General features: G+C 37.9%; 1 protein-coding gene across 3 annotated transcripts in view; it reads left to right on the forward strand.

The window, feature by feature from the left end:
• The window catches only part of LOC110817328 (ATP-dependent DNA helicase Q-like 4A), a 48,694-nt gene that overhangs the window by 23,927 nt on the left and 1,894 nt on the right, over nt 1-22,873 (forward strand). For all 3 annotated transcript variants that reach the window (XR_015817025.1, XM_022045821.2, XM_022045823.2), the window contains 2 exons: nt 1,403-1,564; nt 1,730-1,785. Coding sequence is in view for 2 of the 3 variants with exons in the window: in XM_022045821.2 (XP_021901513.1) it covers nt 1,403-1,564; nt 1,730-1,785 (218 nt within the window). In the remaining variant the exon portion in view is untranslated. The remainder of the gene's footprint in view (nt 1-1,402; nt 1,565-1,729; nt 1,786-22,873) is intronic.

Here is a 22,873-nt window from a genome sequence, read left to right on the forward strand (position 1 = left end):
AGAGAATGACAGCGAAATGACCTCTTGTTTTTTAAGGAGCAAATTTGATATTTGGGCTGTGAGAATGAAAGCTTTTATCATGGCTTATGATATTTGGGATACAGTTGAAAAGGAGTACCGTCAATCTCTTTGCTAGAAAGTCTCACCATTGAACAAATCAAGCAATTTATAGAGCCATTCACCGAAAACTTTAAAACCTTGTTCTTCATTCGCTTAGCAATTTTTTCTAAGGTAGTGAGAGCTGTAACAATAAAGCAAACATGGGATAAAGTCTAGGAGGAGTTTGAAGGAAGTGATAGGATAAAGACTGTCAATTTGTCAACTCTCAAAAGAGAATTTGAGACGCTAAGGATGAAACTTATGATACAATCAAAATATTATTCTACCAAGCCTATGGATAGTAGATTAAATTAGGCTTATGGTAACCCATTTGAAGACCATAAAGTTGTTGAAAAGATAATAATTAAATTTCCAAACAAATGGGTGCAAGATTTTTGCAATTGGAGAATCTCATTACCTGAAAAATTTGACTGTAGCTTAGTTAATTAGCAAGCTACAAGCTCAAGAGCAGAGGACATCTATGAGATTTGATGAAGTTACAGAGTGTGCTTTCCAAGCCAGACAAATAGGATCAATTAATATTTCAATGATGGAAGAAACCTGTTACTAGCAAGGCAGGAAAGGCTAAAGCACTAGAAGGGTCAGTGGACTTTGCAAAGGAGGGAATTTTTTCACAATTTGGAACTTGCAAAAGAACAAACTATCTGGATAAAGATTGTTGGTACAAAGATGAGTTATCTTAGTGTTTTTTCTTGTAAGTTTGAGAATAACAAAGAAATCCATCTGGCCAGTTGCAATTCTATAGGCTAGTTAGTAGATATATCTTAACTAAGACTCTTCTTAAAGAAAGGTTAACATTGTTGAGGGAAAGACTTGGAGTTACGAAGAAAAACCTTAGGAAGAGTGTTATAGTTTATGAGATTTTTCAGTATAATTTTTGTTTTATCAGATTATGTGTAGGAAAAATAAGTGGACTGTGTAATGTTAAAGTATGATTTGGTAGATTAGTAAAAGGTAGTGTATAAGAGAAGTAAACTCTTGAGGGTAAGAAAAGTAAACATTGGGTACGAAACTGAAATGAAGTCCTATGATTCGGTGACTGTAAATAGCTTTCAGTTGAAACTGAAGTACTGAAAAGAATGAAATGTAAGTGCATGGAGTTGGGAGAAATTCTGATTTCTTTACTTCTTCAATAGAGTGACAATTTTGAATTATCTTCAAATGAGTTATTTTGGCCTGAGTTATTAAGTGAAAATATTTATTTATATATTGCCTTTCTGTTCTGAATTTGTTAGCCTCTAGTTTTTATGAATTTGCTTTCTTTTGTAAATGCTAAATCTAGGTCAAGAAACACCGACATGAGACTCTAAGCTTACATGGAGCTGGCAAGCTACTAACCAAGGAAGAAGCATCCCGCGTATTGCGTCATCTTGTCACAAATGATATTCTTGTGGAGGATGTTAAGAAAAGTGATATATATGGATCCTTATCATCAGTGTTGAAGGTACTTGCTTTGCAATGAACCTCAATTCTTACTTCATCAGATTTTATACAAAAGAGCAATTACTTTTCTTACGCTTGTTCTCTGATTGTTGTTTCTTGTAACTTCTAAATTTTAATTAGTTATTTATTGGTAAAAAGTTTTTTTTGTTGTTTTGATTTGTTTCAGGTAAATGAATCCAAGGCTTACAATCTCTTTTCTGATGGACAGACAATTACACTGAGGTTAAACTTCATGCTCAAGTTATTGCTTTCAAATTTGATTATGAATGTTCAGCACTGAGAAATTGTTACTACTGTATTAGCTTTTTACAACTTCTGTTCCATAGTCAGCACTTTATACTAATATTTATATCTAGACTGAGTACTTATGATGTGGAACCCAGGATCAATGATATAATTTAGAACTCATTCAATACTCTTTAAGGCACCAAAGGTTTAAATTCTATAAAAACCTTCCCTGCGTAATCCGCTATCAAAAGAGTGATAGGAATTAAGATCATTGGGAAATTAAAAAAAGTAGAAATAGGAAAAATGTCATAAGAGATACCTTGATAAGTTGATTCAACTCCTTTCTCAATAAAAAGTATGAAGACACCTTATTAGTTGAAAGAAGCTTTATAATTTTATTGATTGAAACTTGAATAGTTACAACTAGAAATTGAATAAAAGGAAAAACGAATCTCCTAAATTAATTGTAGGAAATTACATAGGAAATTAAATATAAACTTAAATGAAAAAATACTAAAAATCAAGAGGATTACAATCAAAATAAGGTAGATATGATCTGTCATCTTTTAAATGGAAAAAATCTTAATTAATTATGGAGATGATTGAGGGAAGAATTAAGAAAGATTTTGACCGATTTAGGAAAAGGATTAATTGTTTCCATAATCCACCCAAGATCCATGAAATTTCAATTTCCCATTAAGGCATGAGATTTGATTTTCTCCTCTTATGCAGTTTAGGAAGGAAATCTCCCCCTGGCTAACTCTCCCTTTAAGGGAGAAGATTGCTGGCAGGTTTGGGAGAAGAAATCCCTTATGTGATCTTCCTCTTCCACTTGGATTGAGGTGTATGTACCATAATGCCCTTAGATTGATGGACTTATTTTCTTCTTCTTTTGGGCTTCTTTAAATGATCCAAATCCATCCCCTTCATTGATCCATTCTTGGATGAAGAGTTGAAAAGGTTGTTTTCTTTTTACTCTCCCTCTTGTAATGGGCCCACTTGATATTATAATATTTTCATGTTCCATGCTCACATCAAGTTAAGTTTGGAACATTAGATTCTATGCTGAAAACTCAAGTACTGGCCATGGAAAGTCATGAATTTTTTTTGTATTTTCCCACATACGAACTGCATAATAATACAGTAGGTATAGTTACAACTTAGGCAACTACTTACACCTAAATCCCTAAAAGTCATGGATATTATTACAACCAGATTAATCCTATAGCTCATATACAGTAAATGTTAATTACAGTATCATTACACAAGATTTTCCTCATATAGTGAAATTGTATCTCTTTTCCACCCTCCCTTAAGTTGATGAATGGATATCATCCATTCCTACTTTATTAAGAATCATTTGGAATGATGTATATACAAAAGACTTGAAAGATATCTTCTAGTTGTTTGTTAGAAGATACATATGGAGTTCATATAAACTTACTCTAATTTTCTTTTATAAAGTGTCCGTCTATTTTCACATGTTTGGTTCTATTATGTTGAATAAAATTATAAGAAATATTAATGACTGATTTGTTGTTGCAGTATAACCTCATTGGTACATTTCATTTGATTCTCAAGTCATCTTGAATAATCTTAAGCTACAACAGTTTGTAGATTCCTTGAGCCATTACACCAAGCATTGTTTCTTAGCACTTAACCTTGCTACCAAATTTTGTTTTTTGTTCCTCTCTGTTACCAACTTTCGACCAAGAAAAGTACATTATCTTGATGTTAAACTAAAAATAATGAAATAATTCTATTTAGTTTAGAATCTCGACTTTTTCTTTTTTAAATGTAGAAAGATATGTTTAGAGAAATATTTTTTTATCGCAAAATACTAAATGTAGAGAAATAGAAGGGGGGTGAAAGTGAGAAAGTTTGATTTGCTTTGTATAAGAGAAATTGATATTTAACTATACTATTTCGAACTATATCAAAAAATAAGTGTAATGAAAGTAGGATTGCTATCAATAAATCCTAAAACGAGACATGTACCATAGCGAAAAGATGAAACTATACGATTCAATCAAACTCAATTTTTTACATAATTGCAAGCAGTGTAGGCTTCTAATGTCAATTACGTTCTTTTCTTGAACAATTATCATTTTCCTGGTGTAACTTTTAGGTAGAATAAAATTCGGTGAGCTACTTGTAAATCAATTTCCTATGGATTGTGAATAAACATTCATCACAATCTTTGAGGGTAAGTTACAGGGACGCAGTTTCATGGGGATTTGGCCCTCAATCTAGCCTAGCTCTGCGCGAATAACCTAGATGCGCCTTACCTAGGCCCATTATTGAGGCCCATGAATAAACCACTGAGTAGGTGGAGGCCTAGAAACATTGACTTGAGCACCAGCTCGTCAATAAAGCTTCCAATAGAGGCCAACGATCGGGTGCAAGCTATTGACACCGACCAACGGCAGGAATATAGATACATACGATGCTGAATAGAGGTTACTAGAAGGTTAAAATCTATTATTGTGTGAACAGAACACCCCACACGCTGAGGTAGGTCTGTCTCTGTTAAACTCAATAGGGAAGAGGATGGAGAATGTAGATAAAACCCAATCAAAAATAGAGATCAGTGAGTTAAGGAACTGGGTTGAGGAACAGATTGATTGGCTGAAGGTAATGCACGATCAGAAACAAATAGATGCACTTACCTTCAGAGGTATACATTCATATGTCCACAGTGGGGATCATGGGGAGGAAAGTAACTCGTCTTCTTTTCACTCTGTTGAGGTTGTGGAAGAAGAAACTTTTGACCAGCCCGCCAATAAGGTATGGGACGGATTACAATTCTTGTTGAATGGCAATGACAAGGAAGAACAAGTTAAGGAATTGGAGCAAAACCAAGTTATGAGTGTCATGCTGGAGGCGGGTGACAATGTAAGCAAAGGCAAATCACTGGCAGGGGAAAGGGAGCTAAACAGAAACTCTTTTGGCAATCCTATAAGACTTCTTGGCCTACACCTTTAACCCCACTATTTTTCTTTGTGATTCAGGGAAGAATGTGAACAAATATTCACTCCGACAAAGACATTTTAAGCTTTCCCAAGTAAACTATGGGTGTGGGAAATCATGATATCCCAAAGGAAAATGGGATAACCCAAGGAAAAGCCATTGCTACTGATCCAATAATGATAGTTAATAGTCAGGAATTCCCATCCACCCTCATGGATAAGTTAGATTTCAGGGTTGTTAGAGAGAGTAGATAGGAAATGAAATTGGTATTATCAACAAGAATTTGTCTTCATAGGTAAAAAATCAACCGAATCAGGGATTAGGAAAGTGGCCCAGAAAGCATGTAATAGGGAGGGAACAATCAGAGAGGGAAACAGAGAACAATCAACATTCTGTCCAAGGTGGTAGGAGTGTAAAGAGGATTTTTTTAGGCGGATTGTAGCAAGGTGGATGGTGGAAACTAATGGTGGTAGCCTCTGAGTTAGCGGATAAACCTGTAATACCTCCCAAGTTCGGAGATGATGAAAAAAAACACTGTTTCTGATAGGCCTAAAGCAAATCGAAACCAAATGAAATTTCCTTGGAAAACCTCCTTTCATTGCTCGCATTGTAACAATTCGATCAATGCCAATGTAGCAATTGAAATCGGTGGTATGAAAACGTATGTGGAAGCGCTACAAACACGAAAAGGCAAGGCGAGGCGGGTAGGGCAGAGCTAGTCTGTGCGAGCTAATCGGGCTAACCCGAATGGAAAGATCCGAAATGATATGGGGTCTTTGTGTGAAGTGCAAAACGACAGAGGCTTGCATCATTTTGGTAGAAAGGGGGATAAGGGCGTTGTAGTGTCAGGCTGTAATCAGAAGGACAAACTAATTGGGCCGGGTGACAAAAAACGATACTCATGGAGAGAAAAGGGGAAATGGAAGATAGAGGCTGATACTGTCGAGGCCCCATCAGTTAGCTTGGACCCGGGTCTCAATGTTAACCCGACCTGAGGTGAGTCATCGGGCATTAATAAAGTGGATGCAAGCTAGGATGTGGTCCTGACTGAAAGCAGAGAAAACAAGCTTTTTGAGTTAGGGTTTGTCGAAGAGAAATGGGCTTATGATGCTGAGAAGAGAGACCACGAAGATGAATGCGTGGAGTTGAGAGGAAGAGAAGAAGAAGATGCATGCTTTGTTTTCTCCACAAGGGAGGAGTTCGAAGGAGATGGGTGAAAGGATATGGACTTGTTGTGCGACGAGTTTGATTTCCTGACGGAATCAAGGGACCTTGTGGTGGTTGAAACAGATGCAACTTTTTTAGACTCAAGGCAAGACACCGAGTTTGAAGAGATCATTCAACTGAATTTGGAGGGAGCCAACATCTTTGCTCGGGAAGTGAAGTATTGTTTGCAGTGCATTCTCAACAACGTGAACAAATTCAGCAAAGAAATGGGCGTCTCATTTGAAGGTATGGAAAACTTAACTTACTTCTTCTCTGAAGTAGAAAAAAGGAAAGTTCCCCCAAGTAATGCAGGAATAACAACAAAGGAGAAAAAGAGAGTGAGAAGTGGTATCCTTAGGGAGCTAAAAAGACTGGAGTCCTCCATAAATTATGAAGGAAGAAAAAAAGAGGGTATGGCAGTAGGAGGGATCAGGATGATTTGTGAATGATTGGGAAGATTGTATCCTGGAACGTCCGTGGGACAAATAATAAGGACAAGAGGCTTGTCATCAATGGATGTCTGAAAAAAATGGATGCCTTCTTTAGTGTGTTTGCAAGAAACAAAAATGGAAGACTATGCTGCAGAGAAGTGTAATAGTTTATGGTGCGAGAATAATTGGGATTGGCATGTTATTCCAGTCAAAGGGTCTGCTGGGGGGATGATTATATGTTGGAAGAAGAATTGGTTCAGTTGTCTGGATGTCTTTAGAGGTGAATGTACCTTATCTTGCATCTTCAAGAACTGCAAAGGGGACATTGAGCGGATGTTTACCGGTGTGTATTGCAGAGGCTAAGAGGAGAAATTAATTCTGTGGGATGAATTGGAAAAATGCAGTATCAGGGGGGGTGGTAGGTAGATTATTGGAGGGGATTTTAATATAATTTTGAGAAGGGAGGAGAGGAATGGTAACTGTTTTTTGGTGTCTGAGGCTGCTGAGTTCAAGGAGGTTATAGACAGGATTGGAGTGGTTGACTTGCCGTTGTCTAAAGGGCAGTGGACTTGGGCTAACAACAAGAGCATGTCCAGAATTGACATATTTCTTGTTTTCTCCAATTTCCTGCTGGAATTGTCCAATGTAAGTCAAAAAACACTTCCCCGTAGTACATTTGATCACTTTCCCATATGTTTGGAGGCCGAGGGAATCCATTGGGGACCGGTGCCGTTCCGGTTAGACAATAAATGGATGAAAACGAATAGATTCCGTGAACTGGTGGAAAACTCTTGGAAAAAATGTGAGGTTTAGGGTTGTGCCTGCTTCAAACTGGCCTATAAACTCAGACATTTGAAGGCTGTTATAAAAGCATGGGCTAAGAAGGAGCGGGAAAATGAGAAAAACAGGTTTGAGACTATAGTGGCTGAAATCAATTTACTGGCTAAGAAGGAGGAAATAGATGGATTGATCGATGAGGAGAGAAATTTGAGGAGTAATTTAAAACTACAACTTGCTGCTTATTTGAAGGAAGAGGAAATGATGTGGAGACAGAAGTCAAGAGAAAAATGGCTGGCAGATGGTGAGCAGAATACGAAATACTTTCATGCTTTGGCGTCCTATCGTCACAGAATTAATTACATTGAGGAAATTGTTACCGAAAACAAGAAAATAGGGGGTAATCCAGATTTAAGAGAGGCTACCAAGGAGCATTTTAAAAATCTGTACAAGGAAAATCATGTTTGACTAAAAGTTGGATGGGGTACCATTCAAAAATTTTTCTAAAGAGAGCAGACAGCTTCTGGAAGCTGAGTTCAGTGCAGAAGAGATATTTGAGGGATTAAAGACGTGTGACGGTAATAAAGCCCCTAGGCCCAATGACTTTTGTATGAATTTCTTCGAAACTTTCTGATCTTTGCTGAAAGAGGATGTTGTGGCTGTTTTTAAAGATCTACATTCTAAAGGCAAGTTTATGAGATCCTTAAACACTACTTTTATCACCTTTATTCCCAAGAAAAGGGGCGCCAATGAATTTAAAGATTTTATGCCTATAAGCTTGGTTGGGAGCATTTATAAGCTCATCGCCAAGGTGTTGGATAGGAGACTTGTTAAGGTGTTGGGACAAGTGATTGGGGATAGCCAACATGCCTTTGTTGGGGGAAGACAGATTCTTGATGCCGTAATGGCTGCAAATGAAACAGTTGATAACTTGATGACTAACAAAACAGATGGATTGGTGTGTAAACTGGACATGGAAAAAGCCTATGATCATGTGAATTGAAATTTTGTGAACTACATGTTGTATAAGATGGGTTTTGGTCTAAAGTGGAGGAAATGGATGAAGACTTGTATGACCTCTACTTCTTTTGCTGTATTAGTAAATGGCAGCCCCTCAAAATTTTTTAATGTTTTGAGACGGTTGAGGCAAGTTGATCCACTCTCTTCACTATTGTTTATAATGGTGATGGAGGCTTTAAATGAGTTACTTAATAGAGCACATGAGTTGCAATTGATTAGAGGCGTTTTGGTGGGTCAAAGAGAGAGAATTGATTTTTTTCATTTATTTTTTACTGATGACACCCTAATTTTCTGTCAACCGAATTTGAGAAGCATATTACATTTGAGGTGTGTTCTTATGTATTTTCAAACTGTATCGGGTCTCAAAATTAATTTACGCAAGTCTGAGTTGGCCAGAATTGGTGGTAATGGGGCTGCTTGTTCATACACCATGATAATGGGCTGTAAAGAGATGAAATTTCCATTCAAGTATCTCGGCCTCCCGCTTGGTGCTAAGTATAAAGACCAATTATCTTGGGAACTGGTTATTGATTTGTTTGAAAGAAGACTAGCAAGTTGGAAGATAAACTTACTATCTAAAAGGGGAAGACACACCCTAATAAGAAGCACTTTGGCTAATCTCCCTACACATTATCTTTCAACAATTACTACCATACCTATCAAAGTGGCGAAGAAACTTGAAATAATTTAGTGCAGATTCCTTTGGGGGGATAGTGACAAAGAGAGAAAGTGTCATCTTGTTAAATGGGAGGATATTAAGGGACCAATCATCTATGGTGGTCATGGTATTAAATCCATGGTCAATATGAATTTAGCTCTTCAAGACAAATGGATTTGGAGATATTTGAAAGAAGAAAATTGTCTATGGAGGAAAATAATTAATGCTCGGTGGGGTATGTATATGGATAGGAGGGTTATAAGCAGAATTCCCTATCTCATGGTGGAGGCTTATGGCGAAAAATTCTTATACAATGGAGCAACTTTCAACAACTTGTCATTTAGAAATTGGGAAGAGGTAACAAAATCATTTTTTGGGAGGATGATTGGATTGGGGAGGGTTGCTTAAACAGTCACTTTCCCAGGATTTTCAATATTGCACAATCTAAGGAGATGACTGTCGAAGAAACTTACCGGACTGTTAATGACAAAATTGTATAGTCTATCAATATCACTCGAAATTTGAATGATTGGGAGGTTGCTGAAAAGGAGGGTTTGATGAAGATGCTGGCTGGGCAGGTGGCTGTCAACGAAATGAATCGAATTGTATGGAAATTTGAAAAAAGTGGCAATTTGTCAGTTAAGTCTTACTACAACTATCTTAATAGTAAAGTGAATGTGATGAGACATATTTTTCTAGGCAAGCAAATTTGGAAAACAAAGGCTCCACCCCGTATTGCTTTTTTAGCTTAGGAGGCGTGTTGGGAGAGAATTTTGACTTTTGAAAAGTTAAGAATTAGAGGTAGAGTGTTGGTTAACGACTGTTATTGCTGCTTGCAAGCGGAGGAATCGTGTAACCATCTCTTATTATGGTGTCCATTAGTGTACAACTTATGGTGCTTGATTTAGGGCCTTGTGGAGATTGATTGGGTTATTGCGGGGTCTGTTGAGGGTGAATTATGGGCGTGGGATGGGTTTTATGTTAAAAAAGAGATTGCTAACTTGGTTTTTTTGACTGTTTTTTGAGTCAGTTGGTAGGAGAAAAAATGTTATTAAGAAGTTAGAACTTGATAATGGACATACCGAGAATAGAAGTGAGGAGATTGGGAAAGAGCTTTCGAAGTTCTTTCAAGGATTGTATACAGAAGAAAACAATGGGTGCCCATATCTCTTTCGGAAGCTGAAAAGATGGAGAGATCGTTTGACGAGGATGATATTAAGAAAGCCAGTGTGGGATTTGGACAGTGATAACGCACCGGGTCCTAATGGTTTCACTTTGGAGTTTAAAGATTTTTTGGATGTGATAAGAGAGGATTTGATCAAGGTTTCGTGGAATTCTTCAACGAAGGAAAAGTCTGTTGAAGCATGAACTAACTTTATTACCCCTAATTCTAGAAAAAAGATAACTCTAAAAAGGTATCAGATTTTAACCTATTAGTTTGATCACAAGTGTGTATAAGATTATTGCTAAGGTACTAATCTATCAAACTTAGCGAGACACTTCACCTCATTATATCCCCAATTAGAGTGTTTTATGGATGGTAGACAAAAATTAGATGTTTCTGAAAAAAATTGATAGAGAAAGAAAAGTAGGAAAAAACTGTTTTTTTTTTATATTTTTTTGTTATGATTGATTACATATATATAAAAAAATAATAATATAAAATCAGACTAATAATAAATTTCATCAAATCTGGGATTTATTCAAATCCTATGGAATTTAGGATTTATTTAAGATTTTATGGAATTTATTCAAATTCCATAGAATTTAAAATTTATTTCAAATTTTATGGGATTTATTTCAAACTTTCATATCTTGAAAACGAATCCTAATTTTCCAAAGTTATCTCTACTAACACTTCCCTTCAAATTGATGCAAAGATGTCTATCATGCCGAACTTGTTCACTTGATCTTCAAATGGTTGACTCAAAAGTCTCTTGGTTAATATGTCTGCAATCTACTGTGTAGTAGGCACAAAAGGAGTATAGATTATCCCTTCTTCAAGTTTTTCCTTTTTAAAGTGTCTATCAATTTCAACATGTTTAGTTTGATCATGTAGAATTGGATTATGTGCAATATTGATTGCTGTCGTATTGTCACAGTATAACTTTATAGGCAAACTTGTAGGTTTTTTAATTTCTTGTAGAACCTGTTTTAGCTACAAGACTTCATATATGCCTTGAGCGATTGATCTGAACTCTGCCTCATTGCTGCTCCTTGCTATAATATTCTATTTTTTACTCCTCTAAGTAATCAAATTACCCCATACAAAAGTATAATATCTTGAGGTTCACCTTCTATCGACAGTCGAGCCAGCCCAGTCAGCATCTGTATATACTTCAATATCTCTTTTTTTATTTTTCTTGAAGAAAAGTCCATTTCCAAGTGTACCTTTCAAATACCTTAAAATACGATACATTGCTTCTAAATGTTCTTCGCAAAGAGAATGCGTAAACTGATTCATCACACTCACAACAAAAGCAATATTAGGGCGAGTATGAGATAAGTAAATCAATTTCCCAACCAACCTTTGGTACCTCTCTTTATCTACAGGAACACCTTTTTTAATATCCCCGAGCTTGTTATTCGCTTCTAATGGTGTTTGTGTCAGTTTGCACCCATTCATTTCAGTCTCCTTTAGACGGTTTAGAATATATTTTCGTTGTGACACCATTATTCCTCTCTTTGATCGAGCTACCTTCGTTTCAAGAAAATATCTAAGCTGACCCAAGTCTTTAATTTCAAATTCTTTGGTTAGGTTCCTCTTAAGTCTCATAATCTCATCCAAGTCATCCCCAGTTAAAATTATGTCATCCACATACACTATTAAGATAGCAAATTTACCTTCTATGGATTTTTGTATGAAAAGGGTGTGATTAGATTGTTTTTGTGTGTAACCTTGACCTTTAACAAACCTTGTGAACCTCTCAAACCAAGCTCTAGGTGATTGTTTGAGGCTGTAAAGAGCCTTCTTTAGTTTACATACTTTGGTTCCAAAGCTTTCTGTGAGCCCAGGTGGAGGTTTCATGTAAACTTCCTCTTCCAAGTCTCCATTTAAGAATACATTTTTTACATCAAGTTGACTCATAGACCAATCAAGATTTGCAGCCACAGATAAAAGTGCTCTCACCGTGTTTAAGTTTGCCGCTGGAGAGAATGTCTCTGAGTAGTTTACTCCAAATGTTTGGGTAAAACCTTTTACCACGAGACGAGTTTTGTACCTCTCTCCAAAGATCCATCCGAGTTGTACTTAACTATAAATACCCACTTACAGCCAACAACTTTCTTCCCCTTTGGGAGATCTACCTTGTTCCAAGTAATATTCTTCTCAAGAGCTTTTATCTCCTCAAGTATTCCTGCATTCCATCCAGGAACATGTAGAGCATCCTGGACACTGTTAGGAATGACTACATTGGACATTTGTGAGATAAAACCAAAATAGGAAGGAGAAACATTTTTATAGGATACAAAGTTTGATAAAGAATACTTTGTGCAAGTCCTATTACCTTTCCTAAGAGCAATAGAGAGATCAAGTTGACTAGGAGAATAGGATTTTGAAGTACCTGAAAAATTGCAATGAGGGACAGCTGAGTTATCATGAATTTCATGATCTGACCCCAAGTTAGAAGATTGACAATGCTGAAGAACAGTGTTTCTTTTCCTCTCGGCTTGATGTTCCTTTGAGAAGACAAGACCTAACTTTTTCGCATCTATTTCTACTGTTCTAGAATTCTGATTTTGAGATGGGTGTAGCTTGAATATTATTGGACTCCATAATTTTACAATTTAACTCATTTATCTCCACATCAGTTCTTTTTAAATTTTGTTGTTTACTATTTCCATCAGAGTTGTGTTCATGCACATTAGAATTTTATTCGTGCAGTTTGATTTCATATACAAAATCAGAGATTGAATTCTTTAGAAAAAATCTTCCTTTCTAAAAATATCATCTTCACTAAAGTTCTCCCATTGAAGGTGAGAACTGTTATAATAAGATTGTCCCTCAAAAAAAGTAATATCCATTGACATAATTTTTTTTTTCAAAATAGGATAAAAATATTTGTGTTCTTTTTTGATTTATAAGATAGTCTATAAAAATACATCTATGTGCTTTTGGATCTAGTTTGGACAGTTTTGGATCATGATTATGAACAAAAACAACACTTCCAAATATTTTCAAGAGAACATCCAATTGCAACTGAATGGTAGGGAAATATTTTGAGAAAACCTGAAGTGGTGTTTGAAAATCTAAGGTTTTTGTAGGTATTCTATTGTTTATATATGGCTGTTAAAACAGTCTCACCCCATAAAAATTTTGGTACCTTGGTTTGAAAACTTATAGCTCTTGCTACTTCAAGAAGGGTTCTATTTTTCCGTTTAGCCATCTTATTTTGTTGGGGTGTATTGCTGCAGGAACTTTGATGTACCACTCCTTTTTCAACAAAAAATTTTTCCAACATAGTGTTAAAAAAACTCTTTTCCATTATCGTTTCTGAAAATTTTAATGAGTTTGAAATTGTGTTTGAACCATATTATAAAATTTTTTGAACACTTTTTCAACATTAGATTTTTCTTTTAACAAAAATACCCAAGTAACCCTAATGTGATTATCAATAAATGTGACAAATCAGCACTGTCCGGTAGAAGTTACTGTTTTAGGACCCTAAACATCACTATAAATCATTGTGAAAGGTGCAGACTTTTTATACGATTGTGCCTGAAAAATAGTACGATGTTTTGCTAATTCACACGATTCACATTGAAAATTAGAAATATTTTTATTCACGAACGATTTTGGAACAAATGTTTTAAATATTAAAAATTTGGATATTTTAATCTATAATGTCATAACATAATTTTATTTTCACGAGACATAGAGATAGAATTGAAACATGTCTCATTGTTTTGTCTTTCAAAAAACGATATGTTGTTGAGAACATAGAGACCACTATCCTGTCTAACACCAATCATCCTCCCCAAGGTTAATGAAGAAGAGATAGATAGTCCCTTTTCCAGCAACCAAGGCAAATTAACCATCTGCAATTTTTACCTTTTGGTTCCTTGCACAAGGTGAATATGAAGAGAAAAAATGCGAAAAACCTATTATATGGTCAGTGGGTCACGAATCCAATATCCAAGAGCTGTTAGAATTTGAACAAATAAATGTTGCAGAAAAAAGACTAGCTGATTGTACCAAAGAACAAGAAGAACTAAAGTGAGATTGAAACATTTTGTAAAGATGCTCTATTTGTTCCTTTGTGAAAGGTAACGATTTTTGAGAAGATTTTTGCTCCAAATAAGAGCTGTCAGCTTGAAGAGTAAGACTGTCTTCCCCTGACTTGGTGTTGCTGCTTGGTTTCTTTTTTAAATTTGCTGGTTTTCCATGCAATTTCCAGCAAGTTTCTCGAGTGTGCCAAGATCTCTTGCAATGGTCCCACCATGACTGCTGTTTTTCCCCACGTTTTTCAGCATCTGAATCTGTACCACAAGCTACCAGTGTTGATCTTTCATCAATTTTTTTCAGACTCATTGCTGCTTTTCAGCATCACCTTTGGCCGAGCTTCCTTGCGTTTACCTCAGCAAACACTTCCCTTATTGTTGGCAAGGTTTTTCTTCCAAGAATGCGACCTCTAACTTCATCTAATTCTTTATTTAAGCCAGATATGAAAACAAACACGCGGTTTTTTTCAATTTTTTTCTTATATGGAGCACTATCATTGGGGCTTTCTCAAGATTCATCTTCAAACATCTATAATTCTTGTCATATTGTCATTATATCATTATAATAGGTCGTCACCTCATGATTACCTTGTTGCATTTTCCACATTCGAGTATTCAACTCATAAATTTGGGAATGATTATTTAGATATGAATAAGTCTTACGAACTACATCCCACTCCTCTTTCATTGTTGGTAGAAACATAAAAAACTTTCCGATCCCTGGTTCCGTAGAATTGGTTAACCACACAGTCACCATTGAATTTTCGAAGTCAGTATTTGGGATCACTTAAATCAGATTTGGTGACCTCACCATTTAAAGAACCCAATTTTACTTTTCTGTCAATCGTCAGCCTCACCGATTGGGACCACTCATGATGGTTCTTTCCATTCAATTTGTGAATGGTAATCTGAAATGAATTTTCAGTGAGGGAGACAGCTAAAGGTGTAGAGGAGATAACTAATGGTGACTGAGAACCAGTGCTTGTCAAAATAATACCTCTTGTCTCTTCTAGAGGTGGTGTTCCAAAGCCAACCATGGCTGTTTTGTAATTTATGATCGAGCTCTAGAGTTCTGATACTATGAAAAAAATTGATAAAGAAAGAAAAGTATGAGAAAACTGTTTCTTTTATTTTCAGGTTATAGCATATTACATACATATAGGGAAAAAAATATAAAATTAGACTAATAACAAATCTCATGAAATTTGGAATTTATTTCAAATTTTATAGAATTTATTCAAATCCCATAAAATTTGGGATTTATTTCAAATTTTATAAAATTTATTCAAATTAAATGAAGTTTAGATTTATTTTAAACTCTCATTTGAAAATAAATTCTAACTTTCCAAAATTATCTTTACCGATAGTCTCTTTAGAAGTAGTGAAAATATAGGAAGGATAAAAGGCAAATGTTTGATTCTTAAAGTCTACTTTGAAAAGTCACACAATCATGTGAATTGGAGATTCTTATATAGAGTTTTGGAGAAAAAAGAATTTGGGAGTAGATGGAGAAGGTGAATCCAAGGATGCTTGTCTTCTACTTGGTTTTCTGTGATTGTGAATGGGAAACCACAAGATTAGGTTAAGTCTTTTAGGAGCTTGAGGCAAGAAGACCCACTTTTTCTTTTTCTATTTGCATTAATCATGGATGTACTAAGTAGGATGATATTGCAGGCAGAAAGTAGTGGTGTGTGACTTAAAGGTTGGAAAGGAATATATAGAAGTTTCACATCTCCAATTTGCTGATAATACCATCTTGTTCCTAAATCATGATAATCAGTCTCTTCCTCATGTCTTAACTCTAATTCAGGTTTTTGAGATCATCTTGGACCTTAACATAAATCTGAATAAGAGTTGGTTTATAGGAACTAATATGGACGATGTCTCAATAGATGAGATAGTGAGAGAGATTGGTTACTACAAATTGGGGTGGCATGGTATCTATCTTAGGGTTGCTCTCGTCAAGGAGTAAGGTGAGAATCCAATCCAGGGAAAAAAGGTAGGGTAGAATCGCCGAGTCGTCTAGCACCGTCCCCTGCCTCAACTCCACCATCACAATCATTTGTAAAAAAAGGTGGTTTGCTGCTGATCCATTCCCCGACATTGGAAAGACCTGACAAAGAATCCTTAGATTGGGAAATGTGCTCTATGGAGGTTTTTCTGATTGTTGACGTACTGGTGAATAAAGATTCCCTTACCTAAGACGCGACGAGCTCACTGTGGAAAGACTTAACATCCGCCTATCCTCCAGTTTCAGGTCTTCCTTATGCAGGTTATGAATTCAAGGTGGGGGTATCCCGAATATGGTCAAAAGCTCATCCCTAGTTATAGATAGAGCAGTCGGTCTGTCTCTTTGACTGTCAGTCTGGCAGTCATTCTGTAAGTTATTAAGTGAAGAAGGGAATTGGAAGATAGAAGAGTTGACCTCGTCCACCCCTTTCTATTAGATTAGTAAAGTGCGCTCGCCCAGCGAGAAAGGCCCTAAAAAAAAAGAAGAGAAGAGAACGAAAGAAGACTACTTCGTATTTGGTCACTATCATGAAGTCAACAGCACACTTCCCGCAGCTAGCGCAGGGACAGCAACCTAAACCGAAATCGTATTAGTAACCGAACTCGGTATTTGAAGTTCCGGTCACAGTGACTCTTCCGAAAAGAGGAACTTTTCTTTTGAGAAAGACCAGATACACCAGCAGGAGCTTCAATCGCAATCGTCATAATCGGAATAGGCGTATTGGCCTATATGAATCCCCTTTGCGCGATATGGCACTCCATGTCGCCAATATCGTGGAGAAAGAGAAAGGGTGGTTCCCATCTAAGAGTATAGATGATAAGATTATGACTCTTGCTTCGTGGTTCCATGGAAATAAGAACCTCGATCCTGATTTATATCTATCTATATATTCTTCTTTATATAACAATGGACCGTTAAGCCGGACTTTTGACCTAATGGACATTATATGGTCAACATGTCCTGTCCATTTTTGAGACTTTCTGTTTTGTCGAGCCCTGCTTTGGTCTCTGGTTTTGGTTCCTAATGTACTGGAGTTATAACATTTGAATTTCTCTGACATTCCACGTTCCCAAAACGAATCCTATCAAATATTTCACATTTTCTATGATTCTTTCTATTTTAGGTATTCGGGAAATCCTCCTTAATAGACGAAATATTCCTATTATGTCAATGCCAATTGAATCAATGTTATTAGCTGTGAATTCGAACTTTTTGGTATTTTCCGTTTCTTCGGATGATATGATGGGTCAATCATTTGCTTCATTGGTTCCAACGGTGGCAGCTGCGGAATCTGCTATTGGGTTAGCCATAATCGTTATGACTTTCCGAGTCCGAGGGACTATTGCTGTAGAATTTATTAATAGCATTCAAGGTTAACCATTCCTCCTATAGAATTAGGAAAAGATGAAGAACCACCTTGATTCCTTTCGTTCTCTTTTTTCTTTTGACTTGGTTGGCAGGGTCAGGGCCTTTCTCGCTTGGCTAACGAATCCGATTTGTCAGTCCTTTCCTAAACCACTTCTTGTTCAGTTGCTGAAAGATAGAGATAAGCTTTCTAAATGAGATTGAGTTCGAGGAATATGGATGCTAGCAAGATGTTATTTGCTGTTATTCTATTTATTTGTGCATTAAGTTTGAAGAAGATCTCAATCTATAATGAAGAAATGATAGTAGCTCTTTGTTTTATAGGCTTTATCATATTCATTGGTCAGAGTTTAGGTAAGACTTTCAAAGTGACTCTCGACGGGAGAATCCAGTCTATTCAGGAAGAATCGTAGCAATTCCCCAATCCTAACGAAGTAGTTCCTCCGGAATCCAATGAACAACAACGATTACTTAGGATCCGCTTGCAAACTGATAAATCCCCATTTAGAAGATCTAGTCGGGTGCCTATCAAGAATCTCAAGTATCTCCAGTAACTGGCCACTACCAGTAAAAGAATCGGTTAACAAAGAATCCTCAGTGAATCCCACGACTCCACGATCTGCTCTTCCACAAACTCCAGTATCTCTTTTTGCTTTTATCCTTTATAATTTCTGATAATTATCTAAAAGCATAAAAGTAGGAAATGCAGTTTTAATCTTTTCTATTTAAGAACTTCAAAATCATGAATGAAACCATAAATTTTTGCAGAACTCTCACTGGTCTTTCTCGCCAAAAAGAGAAATCTTTTACTGTTATATTGTGCTTCTGACTAGGACAACATTTGGAATTAGAGCATGGTTGTTATGGCTACCAACACGGAGTGCATCAAGAGCTTGGAAGCTAGACTCGGCGGCCTGCAAAACAGTTTTAGCTGCATAGAGCTTGGGCTAACAGAGCAAATACGGATGCTGGAGGAAAATTTCAACAGACTTTCGGACTCGATCACCTCTAGCCGAGAAGGGTCCAGCAACAATCACCATAGCTGACCGGACCTCTTTGCCCAGACCGCGACGAAGGTGTAGAACGTGAAGAAGGTAGGCTACCAACCTTCTCAAGATTGACCCGGCTCGAGTTTCCCTCATTTAGCGGCAGCAACCCCACTGAATGGCTCAATAGAGTGGGATAGTTTTTGACTTCCAAGCAACGGCTGAACACCACCGTGTCGCTCTGACTTCCTTCCATCTCGAAGGGGAAGCCAACTGCTGGTGGCAGTGGCTTAGCAAGGCGTACAAGGAAGAGGGTCGGGTCGTGGATTGGACTAGTTTTGAAGATGAGTTATGGGTCCGTTTTGGGCCAACCGAGTTCGAAGACTGTGATGAGACCCTGATCTACATCAAACAAATTAGGCCGTTAAGGGAGTACCAGCAGAAGTTTGAGAGGTTGGGCAATCAGTTCCGAGGATGGACCCAAAAGACCTTGGTGAGGGCTTTCACTGCTGGGTTCAAGCTTGAGCTCACTGACGGGATCAGGATGTTTCGGCCCAGGACCCTTAAGGACGCTCTCAGCCTGGTCCGCATGAGTGAAGAATAGGTGGAGTGCTAGAAAAAGATAAACCAACCCGGGCGGTTCGTGACCGGTTCGTCTACAAACCTCATAGTCCCCAACACAAACTGGCGAACTCAGCAAACCCTAGCCGCCCCGAACACAGCAAAACGCATCTCCTGGTATAAGATGCAGTAACGGCTAGCGCAAGGATTATGTTTCGACTGCGATGAGCGATTCTCTGCGGGCCATCGATGCCGCAAACCGCAGCTACTACTTCTCGAAGGAGGAAGTGTCGGGGAAGAAGAAGTTGACATGGAGGACCTGGAAATCTCTCTCCACGCCCTCACCGGGTGGTCCATAACCCAAACCATGAAATTCCATTCGACGGCAGTAGGTCATCGCCCTCATCAATAGTGGGTCTACCTACAATTTTATCAGTGACCGAATCGCGTGCCGCTTGTAGCTCCCTGTGATTCCGATGCCTGCATTTTCGGTCAAGGTGGCTAGTGGGGATCCGATGAAATGCTTTTGCTACTTCGAGCACGTGCTGATTTCCCTTCAAGGCATCTCGTTCTCCCTAACTTTTTACTCATTACCACTAATCGAGCTTGATGTTGTTTTAGGAGTTCAGTGGCTGGAATCATTGGGAACTGTTGCCCGTGATTGGCGTAAAATGACGATGGAATTCCTATGGATGAATCAGCCGCGGCGATTGTGCGGCCTGGGCGCCCTGCCACTCCAGGCGGCTTCCCTGGAGGAACTTAGCAAGTCTGTGGCTGAGCAGCACTCTGTATATGTTGTCTGTTTTGTAGCAGAAAAAAGGTTCCTTCTCTAGTTGAGCCACCCAAGCTGCAACAGGTAATTGATTAGTTTTCTGATCTGTTTGAGGAACCCAAGCAATTCCCCCCTCAAAGAGACATTGAACACCGAATTTCCCTCAAAGACGACATTGAACCAATCAATGTAGGCCTGTACCACTGTGCCTATTTTCAGAAATATGAAATTGAAAGAAAGTGTCCAACGTGTTCAAAAGTGGCCTCATTCGGCCAAGTACGAGTCCATTCTCATCGTCGGTGTTGTTAGTTCGCAAGAAGGATCGGACTTCGCGATTTTGTACCGATTACCGAGCCCTCAACGTAGTGATCATCAAAAACCATTTTCCTATTCCGACAGTTGAAGATATGTTGGATGAGCTGCATGAGGCCGTATACTTCACCAAACTAGACCTCACTGTTGGGTATCATCAAGTCAGGGTTCACCTTGCTGACATATCCAAAACCACGTTTAGAACCCACAATGGTCATTATGAGTATCTGATAATGCCTTTCGGTCTATGTTTTTAAGGTATTATGAATTTGATTTTTCGACCATATCTGCGAAAGTTTGTTATGGTTTTGTTTGATGATATTTTAGTTTATTGTGGCAGCTGGGAATTGCACATCGCTCATGTTAAGACAATTTTTGAGGTCCTAAGACATCATCAGTTTTTTGTGAAGCTCAAGAAGTGTACATTCGGGTGTCAAGAGGTAGAATACTTGGGTCATATCCTCGGAAGGTGTCAAGGTAGACCAACAGAAAATTCAAGCTATGTTGGAATGGCCGAGACCTACTACGATCACAGAGCTTAGAGGTTTTCTGGGACTCACAGGGTATTACCACAAGTTTGTACAAAACTATGGAATAGTGGACCGTCCTCTCACCAACTTACTCAAAAAGGGGTCTTTCCATTGGAACACAGAGGTAGAAACCGCCTTCACTGAACTTAAGCATGCCATGACCACCACCCCTACTCTGGCACTCCCCAACTTCAATGAAGCCTTTGCTATCGAAGCTGATGCATTCGGAGAAGGAATTGGGGTAGTCCTCACCCAACAGGGCAAGCCATTGTGTATATGAGCCGTGCTTTAGGAGCATCCAAGTTATCGTGGTCCAACTATGCCAAAGAGTTGCTGGCCATTGTTGTCGCCATTCAAACTTGGAGGCTGTATCTACTAAAGCGCAGATTTTTATCAAAACTGATCAACGCAGCTTGAAGTACTTGTTGGACCAACGGATCACCACCCCGGAATAAAAAAAATTGGTCTCTAAGTTGTTCAGTTATGATTATGAGACACTGTATAAGCCAGACAAAGAAAACCAAGTGGCGGATGCCTTATTCCGACAACTTCATAATCCTACCATGCATGCTCTCTTTACTGCCAGCACAACTTTATGGGATCAGATCAGAAAGGAATTAGCAAAACGACCCCTGTGTCCAAAAAATTATAAAGAAAGCAAGAGAACAACTCGGTCAACCATATCTAAAAAAAAAGGACTGGTCTACTACAAACACCGAGTTATCATTCCTCCTACATCTAGTATAGTTCGACAGCTTCTATAAGCCTATCATGATTCTCCTATGGGCGATCACTCGGGTATTCAGTATCTATAAACGACTAGTGTAGCAATTTTATTGGCCTTCCATGAGACGGACCATCCAAGACTATGTGTTAGCATGTGAGACATGCCAACGAGCCAAGTCCGAAACTTTGTCTCCAGTTGGGCTCTTACAACTTCTACCGATTCTGTGTTAGGTATGGGATGACATTACCATGGATTTCATTGAAGGCCTTCCGCCTTCCTTGGACAAGAACATTATATTGGTAGTTGTTGACCGGCTTAGTAAATCCGCTCATTTCTTGGCATTAAGTCACCCATACATCGCCAAAGGGGTAGCAGAAAATCCACTGAAAATATAATCAAGCTTCATGGCATGCTCCGCTCCATTGTAAGTGACCGGGATCTTATTTTCATTAGTCATTTTTGGAAAGAATTCTTTAAACTTTCAGGGACCAAACTGAAGATGAGCTCGACCTACCTCCCTCAAACCGATGGTTAATCAGAAGTAGTCAACTGATGTGTTGAACAATATCTCCGATGCCTTGTACATTAGCGGCTCAATAAATGGTGCTTCTTCTTTTCGTGGGCAGAATGTTGGTATAACACCACCTACCACTCATCCATTGACATAACTCCCTTCCAGGCACTATATGAGCGACTGCCACCCACCATCCCTCACTATGTGGAAGGCATGACAGCTATGAATGAGGTTGACCAATAGTTAACTGCTCGGGATGAACTCCATACCCAGCTCAAGAACAACTTATAGGCAGCACAAAATCGTATAAAGCAATCAACAGATAACTGTCGTCGCCATGTGGAGTTTCAAGTTGTTGATTGGGTTTTTTTACGTCTTTAACCTTACCGACAACAGACCGTATTCAAGAGAGCTATCCAAAAACTGGCTTGCCGTTTCTTTGGGCCATTTCAAATTGAAGCACGAATTGGGCCAGTGGCATATCGTCTCAAGTTACTACCCTCTTCCCGCATCCATCTAGTGTTCCATGTCTCCCTTCTCGAAAAACAAGTCGGAGACCATACTTTCCCCATCAAAGACCTTCCAGGATATATATTTTCTTACCAAAAAGAGATAGGTGAATATTATATGTTTGATGTTGTTTGGGACTTTAAGTACTAATAAAGTGACTTGTGTTGCTTCATTCAGTGGCGGAGAGATTTCCTGATTCAAGGAATATAAGTTATTTTAGAAGCACAATTAGTAGAAATTTGAACAAGTTCATTATGATGTTGTTTGCTAAAATCCTTTTACAATTTATTTTCAAGTTCAGAGAGATTAAGCAAGTATTATCCCTGTAAGTGTAGGATGTTTTATATTTTGTTTGAATAAATTCATAGTTTGGAAAATAAAGGTGGTGTAGCTTGGGAGACAAGCATTTTATTTAAATGCCAGTTCTGAGAGACTAATAAAGTCCTGCAGAACTGCAGAACAATTGTAGATGGAACATCTCATCCACATTGTTTTGGTGTATGGTTTTGGAT

Source organism: Carica papaya, chromosome 2 (genome assembly GCF_054855325.1).
Source record: "Carica papaya isolate Zhongbai chromosome 2, ASM5485532v1, whole genome shotgun sequence".
Lineage (NCBI taxonomy): Eukaryota > Viridiplantae > Streptophyta > Magnoliopsida > Brassicales > Caricaceae > Carica > Carica papaya.